Consider the following 21,318-nt stretch of genomic DNA (forward strand, 5'->3'; position numbering starts at 1 on the left):
TCTCGGCCAGCAGAGGGAGACACTTACTCTAGTAGTTGATTAACCCGCTCTCGCTCTACTGTTGTTCTCACCAGCCTGTCTAGTAGTCAGTTAGTTGACAGAGAGCAAGACAACTAAACAAAGGCTTAGGAACCAGATAAACATTATTTAAAACGTTATATAGAAGGTGAGGAATTCATAAGACATACTATATGAAACACCAAGCTAAGAGATTATATAATTGTTATTTAGTGAGTGCGTTTTTAAAGTTTTATTAATTTGTAAATATATGTTAGCATGTCGGCTATTTTTATCTACAAAGAAAGTGAAGGAGGTAGTTCTTATTGGTAACAGAGCTAAACAGAGAGTCTACTTGAATTAGGTCATTATCATTGTTTAAATCCTGGTACATCAGTTAGCAAGACAGCCTACATTTTTATTCATTATACATTTTTATATACTTGATGTGGCCAATTAGTAACAACTTATAATGTACAGCACCAACATTACTGCTTCTGTTTCATCTCCATTCCACTGAATGTAATTTACATGTCACAAACATGACCAAACCAAAGTTACTAAAACAGATACTGTATTGACTTAAAATGTCTGTTAGTTCCTCTTAATGTTGACTTATGTAATACATGTTTGGAGGCAGGTCAGTCAGCACAGCTGAAACTGAAAGTAAAGTTCCTGCACAAGATCCATTTTGATTTGACGTGGCTGTATAATATATATTTTTCAATATTTGAACTGAAAAAGGTAATACAAATTGTTTCATAATGATTCATCAAAGAACAAAGCAGAGAGAGTGATCATTTGGAGTAAGTCATTATCAATGTTAAAGTGCTGTAACATCAATGTAGTTAGTCAGTCCACGTTCTCAAAGGTGTTGATTTATTTTCAGTAAAATCTATGTAAAAGCTAAAGCATAATTTACTTCTGTGTTTGTTATTTAGTGGTATTTGATTATAGTAATGCTTGTTATTCTTCAGTTTGCATCTGATCCAGACATTGTGACTTCTAGTCTTTGAGTCTTGATCCAGGAAGTGTGTTTCTCTCCATTATGTGCTTACAGGTGTAATCAGATAGAGAGAGAAGAGGGGACTGCCTCTAAAATGAGTCTCTCTGGGGAGAGGGAGGAGGGGGCCTCTGCCTCTAAAATCAGAATGTTTGGGGAACATGACACCACAGCTAAGAGGTGAAATAATAATAAGTTGGTTTGAGAATGGATTTCCACATCTGAGGTCAGAATAGAAAAGTGACTAAATATTTCCCTCTGTTGTGTTGAAGGGTAAAACGGCAGAAGAGACCAGCCTCCACTGTACCCAGCTGTGTGTCCATGAAGAGTGACAAGTCTATGAGTGAACCTTTGAACTTCAAAACAGGATATTCAGGGTGAGAAAGAAAGAGAAGCTGGGTTTTGATATGTTCTAGATACTGTTGTATCTGTTTACTAATGTTTTAAATCCAGGTTTGTATTTAATATTGATGCTATGGGTGTTTTAGTGGAATAATTCAATTGTTAAACTAAACTTTCAAAATGTGTATTACATATCAGTGCTGTGGTTTTAGTATAATATTTATATTGTTAACTTACACTTTTCATATGTGTAATAATTATTTGTGTACATGTTTTTCAATAATAATTACATCCTCAATTACCAAATCAATATGACCTTATTTTAACATTTAAACAAGAGAGTTAAGGGTCAAAGATTCTCAGTTGTTTCAAACACATCCATCAATCCTAAGTCCACCATATACAAAACACTCTGGGTCCTCCTTCATTATTAATTATAGGGTCCAGAAAGAGACACACACTCACTGTGTCCAAATACAACAATCACTACTAAGAAAGTCCACTATGAACAAAAACACTCTGCTGTTTTGTATTTAACTGTATCATTTCCAGGGACCATATAAAGGGACCAGCATCTCCTGTACCCAGCTATGTGTCCATGAAGAGTGACCGGTCTATGAATCATCCTATATGGTTCAGACAGGGAGACTTCTCTACTGATCAAAGGTAATACAAACTCATGGGTCAGTGATTTTCAACAGCTAAACTTCCTGGGTTCAACATTTAACGAAAAATATGTTACAGGCAATCCAAATCTCTACAATGTACATGCATTTAACAAAAGCATTTATGAAGATAACATTAAAGACATCATAATATAAACACAGAAACGATAACATTTCAGCATTTTTCCATCACTCAGTGTTATTTTTATTATTGATAATACCGTTTCCTGTTTAAAAAAAACTTTTACTATGAAAGTCTACCCTTATAAATATGGAAAACATTTGGTCCTACTAAGGTACTTCCACTTATAACATGGATGATTCTGAATTATGTAAATGTAACATAAAATATGATGGTCCTACCATTAATAAACCCTTGCTATTACATCATTTATACCATTGTATAGATATAGATCATGGAAATGGTTAACCTGCATTATACATTGTACCATAGTAATTAATAAATAAGACAAAATTACAAAAGTAGGTTACCATATTTATGAAGATGCATTAAATGAAGACTCTGGATTTAGCCCAGAGAAATGTATTTATTATTCCAATTGGACGCTTAATATCTCACCCGGCACAGCCAGAAGAGGACTGGTCACCCCCCTGAGCCAGGGTCCTCTCTAGGTTTCTTCCTAAAATTCGACCTTAGGGAGTTTTTCCTAGCCACTGAAATTCAACACTACTGTTGTTTGCTCCTTGGGGTTTAAGGCCAGGTGTCTCTGTAAAGCACTTGCTGTTGTAACAACTGCTGTTGTAAAAAGGGCTTTATAAATAAATTTGATTGATAAAACATACGATATGAAATACCAAGCTAAGGAGACTGTATGTACGATATAATTGTTATTTTGTGATTGCCTTTTTATAGTTTAATAAAATGATGAATATATGTTAGCTTTGAAGCTAATGTCGGCTATCGGAATCACACACACACACACACGAGGCAAAATTTACTTTTTGTCAGAAATAATACATAAAAAAATATATATACTGAGATTAGGAGATTGCTACCAAGGCCTTTTTTACAAATGGTTTTTAGTAACTTTGTGATTTGAAATTGAAGTGTGGCCTTGACCAATGACAGAGGTTATATTGAGATTTAATTGAAAAAAGAACCAGAGAATCAGTTAATTCTTCATAGAAAACAATATTCAAGCCCAGACTCCCTTCATCTTCTCACAATACAATATCCAGGTTGAGGTTTATGATGAACTTTGTGTGTTGTGGTTTTTAACTGTGATTTAAATGGATTTAAGAGCCCACATGTTTCTATTACAGAGACACAATAGTGAATGTTGGATTATGAATAGTAGCATTTATTTGTTTTTTATTTGAAAAAAGTTGTTAGTCCTGAAATTGGAAGCACAAAACTGTGTGAGTCTGTACAAACTCTGGAAGTGTAGATGTAATGTCATGTTTTGTCCACAGAGACCAACAGGAGAGATCAGAGTCAGAGATTCTCAGTGGTCAGTCTGTCCAGAGTCATCAAACAGACCTGTCCTCTATATTAAATGTATGTGGTCCTGTTATGTACATTTGTTTCTGTATACCTCAAGTGAAGTTAACCTGTAAATCTTTCATGTATTTGTTAATATTGTTCTGACAATTAAGTCACTTTCTTTCAGTTACTTGAACAGAATATCATGGTATTTGTGATGAAAGAGTTGAAGAGGTTTAAGACAATGCTGAGTTCAGATCTCACAGAAGGATTTAAGAGTCAGAGGGAGGAGGAGGAAGGTGTGGACCCTGAAGATGAGAAGCAGGAGAGCAGTGCCAAAGAGGGGGTTCTGAAGATCACACTGCATGTCCTGAGGAACATGAACCAGAAGGATCTTGCTGACACACTGGAGAAAAGTAAGAGTTGTCTGACTTTACTGTTGAATGTTCCAAATGATATTATAGTGACCTTGAGACAACGTATAACAACCTCTTCTGTGTTAAAGAACTTAACATGGAAGAAAGAGACGAGAGACAGATACGTATCTTACCATTTTGTGTTCATGATATATTGACAAAATATTTGCAATAACAAGTTGCGCAATCAAAAATGTTTAAATGACTTCACTAGATTTGAGGTTTAATCAATTAAAAAAATCTCTAATGATGTATGCACTGCCAAGAAATACAATAGGCACCTTTACAAAGGCTGAAACACCAGACTCTTCTAGCGAACAGCGTTCAGATTCCCTTTGCAGAAGCAAAGTTAGTTTGCATTCTGTGTCCATGTGATCATTTGTTTTTTAGTGTTGATTAAGTACCGTGTCTAAAAATCCAATACCTGTGACTGGCCCTGTTTGAGAGGTGACAGGTATTCCTCTACTGTAGAGACTTTATTTAGGGGCATATCCTAAGAAAAACTTTAGATTACATTGAAGTGCCAGAAAACCTGGTATATCAGTCTAATACTTGGTAGGTCTCCCACAGGAGCACCTTTATCCATGAGGGAACGTTGCACAGTCCTCATGCTGATGTTTGTTGAGGGCCCAGCATTGAATCCAGATGTTATTTGAGGCAGTGTTGCAGGTCTATCGTGTGAAACAATTCTTGCTAGTTGATGCTGGTCACGTTCTCCCACAGTCTTTTTATGGCCATACTGCTGTCGTCAGTTAGATGTTTGGCCAGAATTCTTGTATTCACAGTACACCCTTTAAATGGTAATGTGTGGAAATCCAAACTTCTCCTCTCCCCCAAAATGCTATGACCCATCTCACAAGCACCACCTATTAATCCACGTTGAAAATAGCTTAAATCATGATAACTTGGAAACAGGTGGAAACAGCTTTAGATGCTTCTACAGATCTCTTTATATATGCACTGGCAGACACAACCAATGACGTGCATGGCTGGCGTTGCTATGTATTTTGAATGGGCTCATCTGGACCAGTTTTTCTGGCACTTCAGTGTAGATTCAACTTCATTGTCATTGAACAGTACAACAAGTACAGTACAACAAAATGTAGTATCATCTAACCAGAAGTGCAAATAGAAGAGGGAAGAAATGTACAAGTATTAAGTATAATATAAGTATTATATAAGTATTAAGTATCATATAAGTATTAAGTATTATATAAGTATTAAGTATATGTATGTAATACTGGGATGTATAAATGTGCAATTAATGCAAATGCAAGTACTAATGACAGTCCTGATCCCCAGTTTGCCGCATGTCTGGAACTCTAAAAGGTTGGACAGGGTTGTCAGGTCTTCTGTTCCACCAGTACAACATGTCCTGTTCTGTAGACATGGTCTTTATTTATTCATGTTGTACCAGTCCAGTATGACTGTCTGTTGAAATAAACCCTTGTGTTGTAAGAAAACCAATGTTTTAGTTATCATATGATATGAATCTCATTTTATGGGTTTTCCCATAACCTTCGTGTTGTTACATATGTTTAAGAATATCTAAATTAATATCAATACTGCAATAATCACAACAAATATCGCAATTTCACATTTTGCCAATATTTTGCTAACTTTATTGATTACAATTGATTACAATACTGCAATTTAAAAGAACATTCATATTCATAATCTTTGTGTTATTTATTCATTGATAAAATACTGTAAGCATTTATAGAGACATCATTAATATCATCTGGGTTATTTATTTCAGACGAGCTTGCTGTGATTTACCAACATGATCTCAAATCTAACCTGAAGAAGAAGTGTCAGTGCTTATTTGAGGGTATCGCTAAACAAGGGAACCCAACACTTCTCACTAAGATCTACACAGAGCTCTACATCACAGAGGGTGGAAGTGGAGGAGTCAATAATGAACATGAGGTGAGACAGATTGAGACAACAACTAGGAAACAAGCAAGACCAGAGACAGCAATCAAATGTAATGACATCTTCAAACCCACACCTGGACAAGACAAACCTATCAGAACTGTGATGACAAAGGGTGTTGCTGGAATTGGAAAAACAGTCTCTGTACAGAAGTTCATTCTGGACTGGGCAGAAGGAAAAGCCAATCAGGATGTCCAATTTGTATTTCCCCTCCCTTTTAGGGAGTTGAATTTAATGAAAGGGGATAAACTCAGTTTGATTAAACTCCTCAATCATTTCTCAGTTGAAACCAATAAAGCAAGAATCACTGACTACAACAAATACAAAGTTCTGTTTATCTTTGATGGTCTGGATGAGTGCCGACTGCCCCTTGACTTCCAGAACAACAAGAGCTGTTGTGATGTGACAGAGTCAACCTCAGTGGATGTGCTGTTGACAAACCTCATCAAGGGAAATCTGCTTCCCTCTGCTCTCCTCTGGATAACTACCAGACCTGCAGCAGCCAATCAGATCCCTTCAGGGTGTGTTGACCTGGTGACAGAGGTGAGAGGGTTCAATGACCCACAGAAAGAGGAGTACTTCAGGAAGAGATTCAGTGATGAGGACCTGGCCAGCAGAATCATCTCACACATAAAGACATCAAGGAGCCTCTACATCATGTGTCACATACCAGTCTTCTGTTGGATCGTTGCTACAATCCTTGAGTACATGTTGAGTACAGATGATAAAGGAGAGCTGCCCAAGACCCTAACAGACATGTACTCACACTTCCTTGTGTTTCAGTCCAAACACAGGAATGTAAAGTATGATGGGAAAAAAGAGACAGATCCACACTGGAATAAAGAGAGCATTCTGACACTGGGAAAACTGGCTTTTCAACAGCTACAGAAAGGCAATCTGATTTTCTATGAAGAAGACCTGAAAGAGTGTGGCATTGATATCCATGAAGCATCAGTGTACTCAGGAGTCTGTGCACAGATCTTTAAAGAGGAATGTGGGCTGAACCAGGACAAGGTGTTCTGCTTTGTCCATCTGAGTATTCAGGAGTTTCTAGCTGCTGTCTATGTGTTTCTCTCATTCAAAAACAAAAATAAAATGAGAATGGGTCAAAAACAATCAAACTCATTAACAACTAAGTTCAGGAAAATACCTGAAATAGATTTTCACCAGACTGCTGTCGATGAAGCCTTCCAGAGTAAGACTGGACACCTGGACCTTTTCCTCCGCTTCCTTCTGGGTCTCTCACTGGAGTCAAATCAGAAGCATTTACGAGGTCTACTGACAAAGACCAGAAGCAGCTCACAGAGCCATGAAAAAACAGTCAAGTACATCAAGGAGAAGATCAGGGAGAATCCCTCTTCAGAGAGGTGCATCAATCTGTTCCACTGTCTGAATGAACTGAATGACCATTCTCTAGTGGAGGAGATCCAAAGATACCTGAGTTCAGGAAGTCTCTCCAGAGAAGAACTGTCACCTGCACAGTGGTCAGCTCTGGTCTTTGTGTTACTGACTTCAGGAGATGAGATTGATGTGTTTGACCTGAAGAAATACTCCACATCAGAGGAAGGTCTTCTGGGGTTGTTGCCAGTGATCAAAACCTGCAGAACTGCTCTGTAAGTACAGTCATGCAAATTACCCCCCCCCCCCCAATACAAACCCTCTTTTTACATCTACAGTACATTTTCTGACATGACAGCACTGATGATTTTCTAATTAGGAGGCAGAGGCTTCGCTGGGATCACTATAAAAAAAATCTGTTTGTGACATGATGATTATCTCTCTCCAGACTGTCATGTTGTAGAATCACTGAGGAAGGCTGTGCTTCTCTGGTCTCAGCTCTGAAGTCAAACCCCTCACACCTGAAAGAACTGGATCTGAGTAACAATGACCTGAAGGATACGGGAGTGGAGAAGCTCTCTGCTCTGCTGACGGACCCACAATGTAGACTGGAGACTGAGGTGAGTAACACAATTGACAACAGAACAATAAACATGACAACAACACAACAGAGGGGAACACAACAAAAGGGGAATACAAACATCTTCTGTGTTTCCACCTCCACCTGCTCTGAGCTGCCAGCAGGTCCAAGCCTCCATCCCTGGTAAAGACCAAACCCTGTCAGACATCCCAGCAGGCCTGGAAGGAAACACACCACAACTAACAGGACCACCATTACAAACATAAACATATTCTTACATAATAAATAATAATTTCTGTTAGTCCAAGTCCGTCACACATTAGAACTAATCTTCATTCCACCCCTCTGATGTCCACTGATCCACCATTCATTCCCACTGTATTAGTAGCTTCTTGGACCAATGATGCCTGAACTGTGTTACAGCAGAATGTATTTGTGTGTTCATGTTTGATGTGGGATTGAGAATTTCACCTTATCCATATAGTTGAGGAGGGGTTATTAAGAATTGCGGGCAGTAACAGGTAAACAAACAGCTGACCCACCAATACTGTATTGGGTGTTTATGTGGAGGTGTGACATTAAAAACTGAATCACAACAAGATAAAACGGTTATCATAGAATTTGGAGAAAAGAATTGCCCTACACAAGAAAGAGTTTAATGGCACAAGCATCTTGTGAAATCATACTTAAAAGTGCAGAGACTTTGTAAATGTAAGTAGTTTGTGAAATCATGATAATCTCTGTGCAGGCTGTCAGGCTGTCTGGTCACAAAGGAAGGCTGTGCTTCTCTGGTCTCATCTCTGAAGTCAAACCCCTCACATCTGAAAGAACTAGATCTGAGCTACAATCACCCAGGAGACTTGGGAGTCAGACTGCTGTCTGCTGGACTGGAGGATCCACACTGGAGACTGGAGAAACTCAAGTAAGTCCTGTAGAAGTTTTCTTTACCATTAATGTGTTATATAGTTATCATGTTGTTTTGCTTTGTGTCAAATACAGACCTGCCTACCTGTACTCATTTTGCACAGCATGAGCACAGTTTCGAAGTCAAATTACACTGATATGATATCAAGCTGGATAATTGTGAATTTGAGGAAAACACTTATTATTTCTCATTTATTCATTATTATGTAAATATGACTGGACCATCAGTGTTAATATGCTCAGACATCAATGTTAATATGCTCAGACATCAGCGGGTCTGTCTTTGTTTTCCCTGGTAATAACCACACCATCAACGTTTCTATTACTTAACCTCAACTCTTGTATCCCTTCTTCTGTCAAACCCAGTCTTAATCTCAGCCTCTCCCCCTCATATCACCCACACTGCCTCAACACATGATCCACTGTCTCATCTTCCTGACAATGGTCACACTGACCTGTTGGATGTTTCCCTATCAGATGTAATGTATTGTTTAAATGAGTGTGTCCCACCCACAGTCTAGTTAACACAGATTCCTCCACTCTGCTCCTAGCTGCCCTCCTTCCATCCCCAACTACACCCTGTATTCTGAACAGGTGTCTGTCTGTAGTGTCTCCATTCCACTGCTCCTGCCACCTCCTCATCATCTCAGTCCAGACAATACATTTATCCACTTCTCCTCAACTCTCTCAACCTGCTCAATCCAAGTCAGTCTGTCATCAAAATACACCCCAAGGAATCTAAAGACCCCCACCCTCTCCAAAATCCTTCCCATACAATCTAAGCTGGACCTCATCACCCCTCTTCCTTATGTAAAAAGACATCCACCACTGTCTCCCTGTTCACCTGTGTCTTCCTGACCTCTGCTTCTAAACAGAACACAGGGTCCATAGTACCCCTCCCCTTCCTGACCTCTGCTTCTAAACAGAACACAGGGTCCATAGTACCCCTCCCCTTCCTGACCTCTGCTTCTAAACAGAACACAGGGTCCATAGTGCCCCTCCCCTTCCTGACCTCTGCTTCTAAACAGAACACAGGGTCCATAGTACCCCTCCCCTTCCTGACCTCTGTTTCTAAACAGAACACAGGGTCCATAGTACCCCTCCCCTTCCTGACCTCTGTTTCTAAACAGAACACAGGGTCCATAGTACCCCTCCCCTTCCTGACCTCTGGTACTAAACAGAACACAGGGTCCATAGTACCCCTCCCCTTCCTGACCTCTGCTTCTAAACAGAACACAGGGTCCATATTACCCCTCCCCTTCCTGACCTCTGCTTCTAAACAGAACACAGGGTCCATACTGCCCCAGATGTCTTTTATTTCATGACACCAACTCAGTACATTTCTATAATTGTCTCATGATCACCGTCTTTTCCCTTCCCAATGTTCCTGCTTCTCCTTTCCATCAAAGTCAGGATCCTGGAACTGGAAAAAGCCTTGTGGGGGGGTTGTGTATGGTGTGTTATTGGAGGAGGGGATGTGTATGGTGTGTTATTGGAGGAGGGGTTGTGTATGGTGTGTTATTGGAGGAGGGGTTGTGTATGGTGTGTTATTGGAGGAGGGGTTGTGTATGGTGTGTTATTAGAGGAGGGGTTGTGTATGGTGTGTTATTAGAGGAGGGGTTGTGTATGGTGTGTTATTGGAGGAGGGGTTGTGTATGGTGTGTTATTGGAGGAGGGGATGTGTATGGTGTGTTATTGGAGGAGGGGTTGTGTATGGTGTGTTATTGGAGGAGGGGTTGTGTATGGTGTGTTATTGGAGGAGAGGTTGTGTATGGTGTATTATTAGAGGAGGGGTTGTGTATGGTGTGTTATTAGAGGAGGGGTTGTGTATGGTGTGTTATTAGAGGAGGGTTTGTGTATGGTGTGTTATTGGAGGAGGGGTTGTGTATGGTGTGTTATTAGAGGAGGGTTTGTGTATGGTGTGTTATTGGAGGAGGGGTTGTGTATGGTGTGTTATTGGAGGAGGGGTTGTGTATGGTGTGTTATTGGAGGAGGGGTTGTGTATGGTGTGTTATTAAAGGAGGGGTTGTGTATGGTATGTTATTAGAGGAGGGTTTGTGTATGGTGTGTTATTGGAGGAGGGGTTGTGTATGGTGTGTTATTGGAGGGGTTGTGTATGCTGTGTTATTAGAGGAGGGGTTGTGTATGGTGTGTTATTAGAGGAGGGGTTGTGTATGGTTTGTTTTTAGAGGAAGGGTTGTGTATGGTGTGTTATTGGAGGAGGGGTTGTGTATGGTGTGTTATTAGAGGAGGTGTGAGTGTGTTTTTGTGGGTATTGTGTATGTGTGATTGGGATGTTGTGTATTGCGCTTGTGTGTGATTGTGGGGTTGTGTTTGCGTGTGATTGAAGGTTGTGTATTGTGTTTGTGTGTGACGGGGGTTGTGTGTTAGTTTTTTTTGTGTGAATGGGGGGTTTTGTGGTTTTTGTGTGATTGTGGGGTTGTGTATTGTTTATGACTGGGGTTTTGTGGGGTGTGCGTGTGTGCGTGTGTGCGTGTGTGTGTGTGTGTGTGTGTGTGTTTGCAGTAACAATTATGATTTGCGATTTTCAAACACTTGGGTACAAAATGTATCAAGCCTTGAATTACTTTTTCTCCTGTATGAAGTATGTTTGCACTTTCCATGTGGTCTATATTGTTCATTCTTCTGTGTTGTTTCACACATTAAAGGGATAAAATACCTCTAATGTTTGATCTCTAACACATACTTTCAGTTTTCAGTTTTCATTGAATAACAACAAACCCTGACTATTGATGAACAATCATCTCTTTTTGAACGGCTATTTTTGGGGAACGTTGGAAACCAATTCACATTAGTGAATGAAACCGTTAATTTACTTAACTTTTTTCATTTACTTAAGTGTAACAAGTGCCCAAGTCTAGATCACAATTTAGATCATAATTTGTTTGATCATCTAACCCAAGTGTGGTGTGTTTATGAAGGGGGACTGGGAGAGGTGGTGTGTGTGACGGGAGGGGGGTTGTGTGTAATGTCTGTGGTCGTTTGTGTTGCAGGTATGTGTGTGTGTGTGTGTGTGTGTATTGGGAGGGAGGTTATGTGTAATATAAGACAGGTTGTGTGTCACTGAATGACAGTCTGCTCCTCTGCTTCTTCCACAGTATGGATCATGGTGGAGAGTGGAGGTTGAAATCAGGACTGAAGAAATGTAAGTGATTTATTATACAGAACACATATAGAGCTGGTGTGTGTGTGTATGTCTGTGTGTGTGTGTTTGTGCATATTTGTTTCATTCTGCATGTGTGTGCATAATATGAATGATGATGATGTGTAATATTGTGTCTTGGTCTCATCCATCAGATGTCTGTGATCTCACACTGGACCCAAACACAGTAAACAGAAAACTCTCTCTGTCTGAGGAGGACAGAAAGGTGACATGGAGGAGAGAGGAGCAGCTGTATCCTGATCACCCAGAGAGATTTGAGTACCAGTCACAGGTGTTGTGTAGAGAGGCTCTGTCTGGACTCTGTTACTGGGAGGTAGAGTGGAGTGGGAGATGGGCTGAGATAGGAGTGACATATAAAGGAATCAACAGGAGAGGAAGGGGTGTTGACTGTTGGCTTGGATACAATGAGAAGTCATGGATTCTGGCCAGTTATAATGACCGTTACTCTGTCTGTCACAATAAGAAGAGAACTGACATTCCTGTCACCTCCTCAGACTCCCACAGAGTAGGAGTGTATCTGGACTGGCCAGCCGGCACTCTGTCCTTCTACAGAGTCTCCTCTGACACACTGACCCACCTGTACACATTCAACACCACATTCACTGAGCCCCTCTATCCAGGGTTTGGGGTTGATTCTGACTCCTCAGTGTCTCTGTGTCAGATGGTCCCTGTGTCAAACACAACATGATGTTTCACTCTAATCATGGTCATGTTCAGTAGGACACTGTAGTAAAACATTGACAATAACTCTCTAGTAGTGAGTAAATATATCATATGATTGTAAATATTCCTGATTAAACACCACTGAAGATGTAACCTGTAAACTAGAGTCATTAATCAATAGAATGAATCACCACACTGGTCTGTAAAACCTTCACATTTAGAAATCATTCATCTGGTTGTTATTGTTTATCATTGGTGTTTGTAAACATTGATGGCTGTAGAATGTTTATTTATTTAATTGTTGACAAAACATTCCTGCTTCTGTAAATGAATTTCAGTGTCTCAGAATTGACAGAATAAAAATTGTGTTTTAAAACATTTACTTAAATGTGTTTTGGATTGTGTTTTATATATAATGTGTGTGTGTGTGTGTGTGTGTGGACAGATAGAATGCTGTAAATACTTTACTAAACACAGACCACCAAAGCCATTGGATTGATGTGACAGTTGACCGTCCAACAACAGAAACTTAGTGAACCTCCTCCTGTTAACTGATCTACTAACCATGAAGAAAGAGAACCATGTAGCACACCAGGTGAACAGAACCTGATAGAAACATGGATAGAAAACACACACGCATCTTCTCCTGTGTTTCAGGGTGTCTCTGTCCCCTCTGATCCAGTGTCTCCTCTCTACCTCCCTCTCCTGTCCCCTCTGATCCAGTGTCTCCTCTCTACCTCCCTCTCCTGTCCCCTCTGATCCAGTGTCTCCTCTCTACCTCCCTCTCCTGTCCCCTCTGATCCAGTGTCTCCTCTCTACCTCCCTCTCCTGTCCCCTCTGATCCAGTGTCTCGTCTCTACCTCCCTCTCCTGTCCCCCTCTGATCCAGTGTCTCCTCTCTACCTCCCTCTCCTGTCCCCTCTGATCCAGTGTCTCCTCTCTACCTCCCTCTCCTGTTTACTCTGATCCAGTGTCTCCTCTCTACCTCCCTCTCCTGTCCACTCTGATCCAGTGTCTCCTCTCTGCCTCCCTCTCCTGTTTACTCTGATCCAGTGTCTCCTCTCTACCTCCCTCTCCTGTCCCCTCTGATCCAGTGTCTCCTCTCTACCTCCCTCTCCTGTTCCCTCTGATCCAGTGTCTCCTCTCTACCTCCCTCTCCTGTCCCCTCTGATCCAGTGTCTCCTCTCTACCACCCTCTCATGTCCCCTCTGATCCAGTGTCTCCTCTCTACCTCCCTCTCCTGTCCCCTCTGATCCAGTGTCTCCTCTCTACCTCCCTCTCCTGTCCCCTCTGATCCAGTGTCTCCTCTCTACCCCCCTCTCCTTACCCCCTCTGATCCAGTGTCTCCTCTCTACCTCCCTCTCCTGTCCCCTCTGATCCAGTGTCTCCTCTCTACCTCCCTCTCCTGTCCCCTCTGATCCAGTGTCTCCTCTCTACCTCCCTCTCCTGTCCCCTCTGATCCAGTGTCTCCTCTCTACCCCCCTCTCCTGTCCCCCTCTGATCCAGTGTCTCCTCTCTACCTCCCTCTCCTGTCCCCTCTGATCCAGTGTCTCCTCTCTACCTCCCTCTCCTGTTTACTCTGATCCAGTGTCTCCTCTCTACCTCCCTCTCCTGTCCCCTCTGATCCAGTGTCTCCTCTTTACCTCCCTCTCCTGTTTACTCTGATCCAGTGTCTCCTCTCTACCTCCCTCTCCTGTCCCCTCTGATACAGTGTATCCTCTCTACCTCCATCTCCTGTCCCCTCTGATCCAGTGTCTCCTCTCTACCTCCCTCTCCTGTCCCCTCTGATCCAGTGTCTCCTCTCTACCTCCCTCTCCTGTCCCCTCTGATCCAGTGTCTCCTCTCTACCTCCCTCTCCTGTCCCCCTCTCCTTTTCTCCTCCTCTTCTCTTACTCACTTCTTCTCCCCCTTCTGCTATTTTTGCTCTTCCTCCTCTGTTTCTCTCCCCGTCTCCTCGTCCCTCCTCTTTCCTCCTCATCCTCTCTGTCTCTCCTCTCCTCCTCTCTTTGCCTCCCTGTCTTTCTCCCTTGTTCTCCCTCCTTGCTTCCTCTCATTTTGTCTCTCCCTGTGCTCCTCTCTTCCTGTCTCCCCCTTGTCTTCTCTTTTCCTCTCCTCCTCTTCTCTCCTGTCCCTCTCCACGTCTCTCCTTCTGCTCCTCTCCCTTTTCTTCTTCTCCCTTTTCCCTCCTCATCCTCACTTCCTCTCCTAATGTCCACCTCTCCTCTCTGTTACCCTCTTCTCCTCTCATCCACTGCTCCTCTCCCTCTTTCTTCTTTTATTCACCTCCCCAGTCTTTCTCTTCCTCTCCTCTCTCCATCATCCTCTCATATTCTATTCCATCTCTTCATCTCCCCCTCTGTTCTTCTCCTATCTCTGTCTCCCGCTCCTCTCCCATTCTGCTCCTCATTTCCTTGCCCTCTCTCCTCTCTTCCTCTTCCACTCCCTCTTTCCTCATCTTCTCCTCCTCTCCCTCTCATCCTCCTTCCCCCTCTCCTGTCTCCCTCTCCCAATGTCCACCTCTCCTTTCTCAATCTCTTTTCCTCTCCTTTCCTCCTCTTGTTCCCCTCTTCACTTCCTGTCTTCCCCTTTTCTCCTTTCTTCAACTTCCCCTCTCCTTTTTCTTATTTCTTCCTCTCCTCTCTTCATCTTTCCTTTCTTTGTCACCTTCTCTCCTCCCTTAGTATCTTCCTCGTTTCCTTCCACTTTCCTCCTCTCCCCATTTCCTCATCTCATCTCCTCTTTTCCTCTCCTCTTCTTTCCTTACTCCCCTTTTCTTCTGCCCCTCTCCTCCTCTCATCTCTCCCTCTCATCTTCTTCACTTCTCCTCCTCTCTTCAACTCCCCTCTCCTCCTCTGGTGTCTCCCTCTCATCCTGTCTTTATTTTCTCTTAAATTACACCTTACTCCCTCTCCTCTCTTCCTCCCCTCCTCTAGTCTTCTACTCTTCCTCTCCCACTCTCTTCCTGTCTTCTCTTTCCTCCTCATCCTCTCTGCCTCTCCCATCCTTCTCTCCCTCTTTCTTCCTCATTTCATCTCCTCTCTGTTTCTATTCTTCTCCACACCTCCTTTCCACCTCTCTTCTCCCTGTCCCTCTCCCCTGCTCTCCCCCTTCTCACTTCCTGTCCTCCCCCTTCTCTCCTCCGCTCCTCCTCTGCCTCTCACAACACCCACCTCTCCTCTCTTCTTGTATCCTCTTGTTCCTCTCTTCTTTTCTTCCTCTCCTTTTATCCCCCTTTCTTTCTTTCTTTCTTTCTTCCTTCAGCTCCCCTTCTCTCTTCCTCTGTTCTTCCTCTCTGCTCTTCTATTCAATTCAAAAGGTTTTACTTTCATGGGAAACCAACGTGCTCATTGCCAAAGCAGGTACAAAAAACAATGAACAAAATCTAAGTAACAGATCAAGTTTCGGTGGAATATGCACATGTTTTACACAGGAAGTGTAGTTTGGTTTTAACCTGGTTTTGTGGGTATTGGGCTCTGTAGCAGGACACAGAAAAGACACAGAAACTGGTGATGTTTGGAGACGTGGTCGAGGGTCTTTTATTTCAACTGTGGAATCTGAGCATTAACAATTACAATATGAATGTAAGTGAATGTGCCTAATAATGAGAACAACAGAAACCTCTCTGTTTAGATTATCTCTCTGTAGGTTGTGCTCTGATAACCACAGGAATGTTCACATTGACCATTTGGCATGGGGGTTACTGTCTTGGAAACCTGATCTTTGCTAGGTAGACACACCCTTCAATGTATATATCAGCTTGTAACCAACATTACAGTGAGAAGAGATTGAGTGAGATGAGATTGAGTTTGTGTAAGGAAGACCAGGTCCTTAACCTCATGAACAAGACTATCTAATGCTGCAATCAGGGGTGGGTAGAGTACTGAAAATCTGTCCTCAAGTAAAAGTACAGTTACTTGTCTCAAAATGTACTCAAGTAAAAGTGCCACACGAAAAAACTACTCAAGTAAGAGTTAAAGAGTACTTGATCAAAAAAGTACTTTAGTACTACTAGTATTTACATATTTTGCTTTAATACATTAACGCCATAGTAACAACAACGAAAACGTATTTAAGAAAGTACAAACGCAAACTGCATTTTTAATGGTCGACGAGGCATTTGTTTTCCAGAGTCAGCCAACAATAATGCAGAATAGAAAAAAATAAAAAAAAATAATAATACTGTAGTTCTATTATTAAAATGTGTGGCAAATAAGATTCTTGCAAATTAAGACTATTATACATGTTACTGGTAATATATATATATATATTTTATCTTGTGTAGTAATGCTCAAAACATCTTGACAAATTAGTAAGTCAGGTCTTTGGTTGGGAATGACTGACTGCATTGCAACTAAGCCAGCTGGTAACCCTAAATAAAGTGTATTACTAAATACAGTTCAAGACAAGCCCAATGAACCACTAATACAAATATACGAACAAGCTGCAGTGTAAGTTAGCGAGAATATTATATTATCATTAGCATATATTATTGCTTTTCATTGTACTGTACTTGTACTTGTTCAATGACAAAAAAGTTCAATAAAAAATAAAGATGGCTTTAATAAAAGGATTTAGCTGGCTAAATAGAGCGAGCCAGTTAGCTAACCTTACCTCTATGTGCTTGTGGAGGTTGGATGATGAGTTTGTGAAAGCAGAGATGGTTGCATCTTTGGGAATACAAAGACAACATTCCATAATGACTGTGGTGCCTTATTTTACATTTAAATGGAAACATGTCGGTCAGCTGTGGTCGGATTTCCCCCGTCAACGTCCTCCCATTGACCACTTTCCATGTGGGTGTCTGTCATTTAATGAACTAAGCCTGCTCACACTCCTACACAGGTTTAAAGGAGGTGAGAGAACACCCACCCCAACATCACATCACCAAATGAAAAAACTCAATGTCTTTTGACAAACTACTGAAGACAAAATGGTTAAGAGTAGGTGAAATGTAACGGTGTAAAGAGTACGATTTACAAAACAAGTAATGTAATGTGAGTAATGTGATGGCAATCGACGATCTTAAAGGAGTAAGAAACAGAGACAAAATTCTCTTGGCACAATTTAACAGTTTTATTAATTATTCGCAAATAAGAGAGACGCGTCAAACGCTTACATACATAATCATCCGAGGAGTCTCTGACTCAATACAGGTCATTCAACAGTATTTATTACAGTTAAAAGGGGTGTGGTAAGATGCTCCCCATCTGTCCTATGTCAATAAAACTGTTGGGTTCAGTTCACCAAACATCTATATAGTCTAATTTGTCTAATGAGAAAGAACCACACCAAGAGTCAGAAAGACGTTTTAGAAGTCACTTCTGCAGAAGGGAGAGAGCCGTTAATCTCAACTGAGCCAGGAACGAGCCTGCCAGTAGGATTCAACTCAGCAACTCACACTTCTCCATGGGTAGACTCGTTTTTATTTAGAAGCACAGCGTTCAGTAGTCATAACACACATGTCCTTTTCCTCTTGGTTATCTCTAGTTGTTATTGCATACTGGAACATCTTGTTATTGCTCAAAGGTTGTACTGTCTCTGAGCGTTATAGGTAGGAAGCATGTTGTTTCATATCAGACAGTAATGAAAACCACATAACTGTTTCAATTGGAACATGTTATTCTAGGCTTATACTGAACATAATTTAGATAGATTGGTGAAAGCTTTCACAATGATTGAGACAGATCCTATATGAAACATTAACTTCTTACAAAAACACATTCCCTTTGATCTATAACTTCCTCTTCAAACAAAGGACAAACTCTCCCTCCCCCCACAGGTAACCTCTACAATTCTAAGAGTTCCAACTGAACCCGTACAGACAATAGATGCCCTAAAGAGTTAAATACAGAGGCGCAGATAAAGAGTAACCATTTCATCTGCTGATACCAGTCAATGATGCCCCCCACATTCCTTTTCTAATTTGAACAAGGGGCTCTCAGTCCTTTAATCAGTGAGAATACATTGAGTACAGACCCCATATAGTAACTCCAAAAGTACTCGTTCCTCTGAAACTGTACTATTTTACTCATTTGCGTTACTTGTAACCCATTACTACACACCCCTGGCTGCAATACATCATTGAATTACTCTCTCGCTTGCCCAGACAGCATTTCCACGTGGGGCCCATGTGGGTAAAAAGTGGGCAGAATCATGGGTCCCAGGTGGGATTGTCAGATCACAGCCATATGGGATTGTCTGCAGGTTCCATGTTGGCCCCAAGCCAATTGCCCCTGTGGGTTTAAGGCAGGATTACACCAGGTTTTAGATGGGCCCCAGCTGGATATGCTTAAAAAAATCCTAATTGAGTACTGAGTACAGTTTGAATAAACATTCAAACTGGAGCTGCAACAATTAATCAAAAAAATAAAGTATTAATCACCAACCAGTTTGAGTCAGGCTCTATGTAATTTAAAAAAATTGCCACATTCTCTGATTTCTTTTTATTTACAAATATTTTGCTGATAACAGACAAAAGGATCAACAGATTAATTGGTAATATAAATAATTGTTCCAGAAAAACAACATAACAGTGTGTCAACATCTTGTCTTGTAACTGAGTAATATTTTAACAGTTTAACTGTACTTGTACCTGAATATTCCACCACTGCTCAGTACTGTTTAATTTGGGACTGGCTGTCTGGATGCCCTTCGTCCTCCTCTGTCTCTTGCCCCAGTGAACCATTTCGACAGTGCCCTCTCTGTCTCCCAGTGCCCTCTCTGTCTCCCAGTGCCCTCTCTGTCTCCCAGTGCCCTCTCTGCCTCCCAGTGCCCTCTCTACCTCCCAGTGTCCTCTCTACCTCCCAGTGTCCTCTCTACCTCCCAGTGCCCTCTCTGCCTCCCAGTGCCCTCTCTGCCTCCCAGTGCCCTCTCTGCCTCCCAGTGTCCTCTCTGCCTCCCAGTGTCCTCTCTGCCTCCCAGTGCCCTCTCTGCCTCCCAGTGCCCTCTCTACCTCCCAGTGCCCTCTCTGACTCCCAGTGCCCTCTCTGACTCCCAGTGCCCTCTCTGCCTCCTGCTGGTTCACCTGTGCCGTCAATGAATTCTTCTTAAGAGCCTCTGTAAAACAAACTTGGTTGACAATATGAGCTAACATTAAAAACATTCTCTTTAAACACCATTTACACTCACCTAAAGGATTATTAGGAACACCTGTTCAATTTCTCATTAATGCAATTATCTAATCAACCAATCACATGGCATTTGCTTCAATGCATTGAGGGGTGTGGTCCTGGTCAATACAATCTTCTGAACTACAAACTGAATGTCAGAATGGGAAAGAAATGTGATTAAAGCAATTTTGAGCGTGGCATGGTTGTTGGTGCCAGACGGGCCGGTCTGAGTATTTCACAATCTGCTCAGTTACTGGGATTTTCACGCACAACCATTTCTAGGGTTTACAAAGAATGGTGTGAAAAGGGAAAAACATCCAGTATGCGGCAGTCCTGTGGGCGAAAATGCCTTGTTGATGCTAGTGGTCAGATGAGAATGGGCCGACTGATTCAAACTGATAGAAGAGCAACTTTGACTGAAATAACCTCTCGTTACAACCGAGGTATGCAGCAAAGCATTTGTGAAGCCACAACACGCACAACCTTGAGGCGGATGGGCTACAACAGCAGAAGACCCCACCGGGTACCACTCATCTCCACTACAAATAGGAAAAAGAGGCTACAATTTGCACGAGCTCACCAAAATTGGACAATTGAAGACTGGAAAAATGTTGCCTGGTCTGATGAGTCTCGATTTCTGTTGAGACATTCAGATGGTAGAGTCAGAATTTGGCGTAAACAGAATTGGAACATGGATCCATCATGCCTTGTTACCACTGTGCAGGCTAGTGGTGGTGGTGTAATGGTGTGGGGGATGTTTTCTTGGCACACTTTAGGCCCCTTAGTGACAATTGGGCATTGTTTAAATGCCACGGCCTACCTGAGCATTGTTTCTGACCATGTCCATCCCTTTAAGACCACCATGTACCCATCCTCTGATGGCTACTTCCAGCAGGATAATACACCATGTCACAAAGCTCGAATCATTTCAAATTGGTTTCTTGAACATGACAATGAGTTCACTGTACTGAAATGGCCCCCACAGTCACCAGATCTCAACCCAATAGAGCATCTTTGGGATGTGGTGGTACGGGAGCTTCGTGCCCTGGATGTGCATCCCACAAATCTCCATCAACTGCAAGATGCTATCCTATCAATATGGGCCAACATTTCTAAAGAATGCTTTCAGCACCTTGTTGAATCAATGCTATGTAGAATTAAGGCAGTTCTAAAGGCGAAAGGGGGTCAAACACAGTATTAGTATGGTGTTCCTAATAATCCTTTAGGTGAGTGTAGAATGAAATAATGGCCAACTTCAGGGCCATATTGGTAAAACTTAAGTATGAAGGATATGATGGATCTTTAGCACAGAAAAAAAGGATTTAGCCCAAGAAAATATTTATGAAGTACTTGAACTTAATACAACATTTTATTTCTCCCTCATAATGATAATTAATATATAATAACTTTGTGAGGTGTGTAAAAATAATCAAAATAATTAGGCAGATAGCGAACAAAGCAATGAATGAAGCTGGTTTGACGTCTTCTTGAGATGGAGATTTATTGAAGAGTCCACTCTTTTTTTTTAATTTTTTTTTTTTTTTTTTGTAAAAATAAGGAATACAATCAAAAATATAATTACCAAATAGCCAAATATTCCTTTCACATTTTCATTCACACACATATTAGCCTGTGCATATGATCATGCAGCTAACGCTAGCATAACTTACACGAGGAAAAAGAATGAGCTACTCTAACATGAATTTACATCTTAATAAC

The 21,318-nt window shown here is 41.5% G+C and overlaps 1 protein-coding gene across 1 annotated transcript in view; it reads left to right on the forward strand.

The window, feature by feature from the left end:
• The first annotated feature begins 672 nt into the window (after window positions 1-672).
• LOC117595278 (NLR family CARD domain-containing protein 3-like) overlaps window positions 673-21,318 on the forward strand; it is a 495,319-nt gene continuing 474,673 nt past the window's right edge. The window contains exons 1-4 of the mRNA XM_034295445.1: window positions 673-803; window positions 1,058-1,180; window positions 1,273-1,377; window positions 1,895-2,008. Of these exons, the coding sequence (XP_034151336.1) occupies window positions 1,098-1,180; window positions 1,273-1,377; window positions 1,895-2,008 (302 nt within the window). The 5' untranslated portion in view covers window positions 673-803; window positions 1,058-1,097. The remainder of the gene's footprint in view (window positions 804-1,057; window positions 1,181-1,272; window positions 1,378-1,894; window positions 2,009-21,318) is intronic.

This window comes from Esox lucius, chromosome 11 (assembly GCF_011004845.1).
Source record: "Esox lucius isolate fEsoLuc1 chromosome 11, fEsoLuc1.pri, whole genome shotgun sequence".
In the NCBI taxonomy this organism is placed as follows: domain Eukaryota; kingdom Metazoa; phylum Chordata; class Actinopteri; order Esociformes; family Esocidae; genus Esox; species Esox lucius.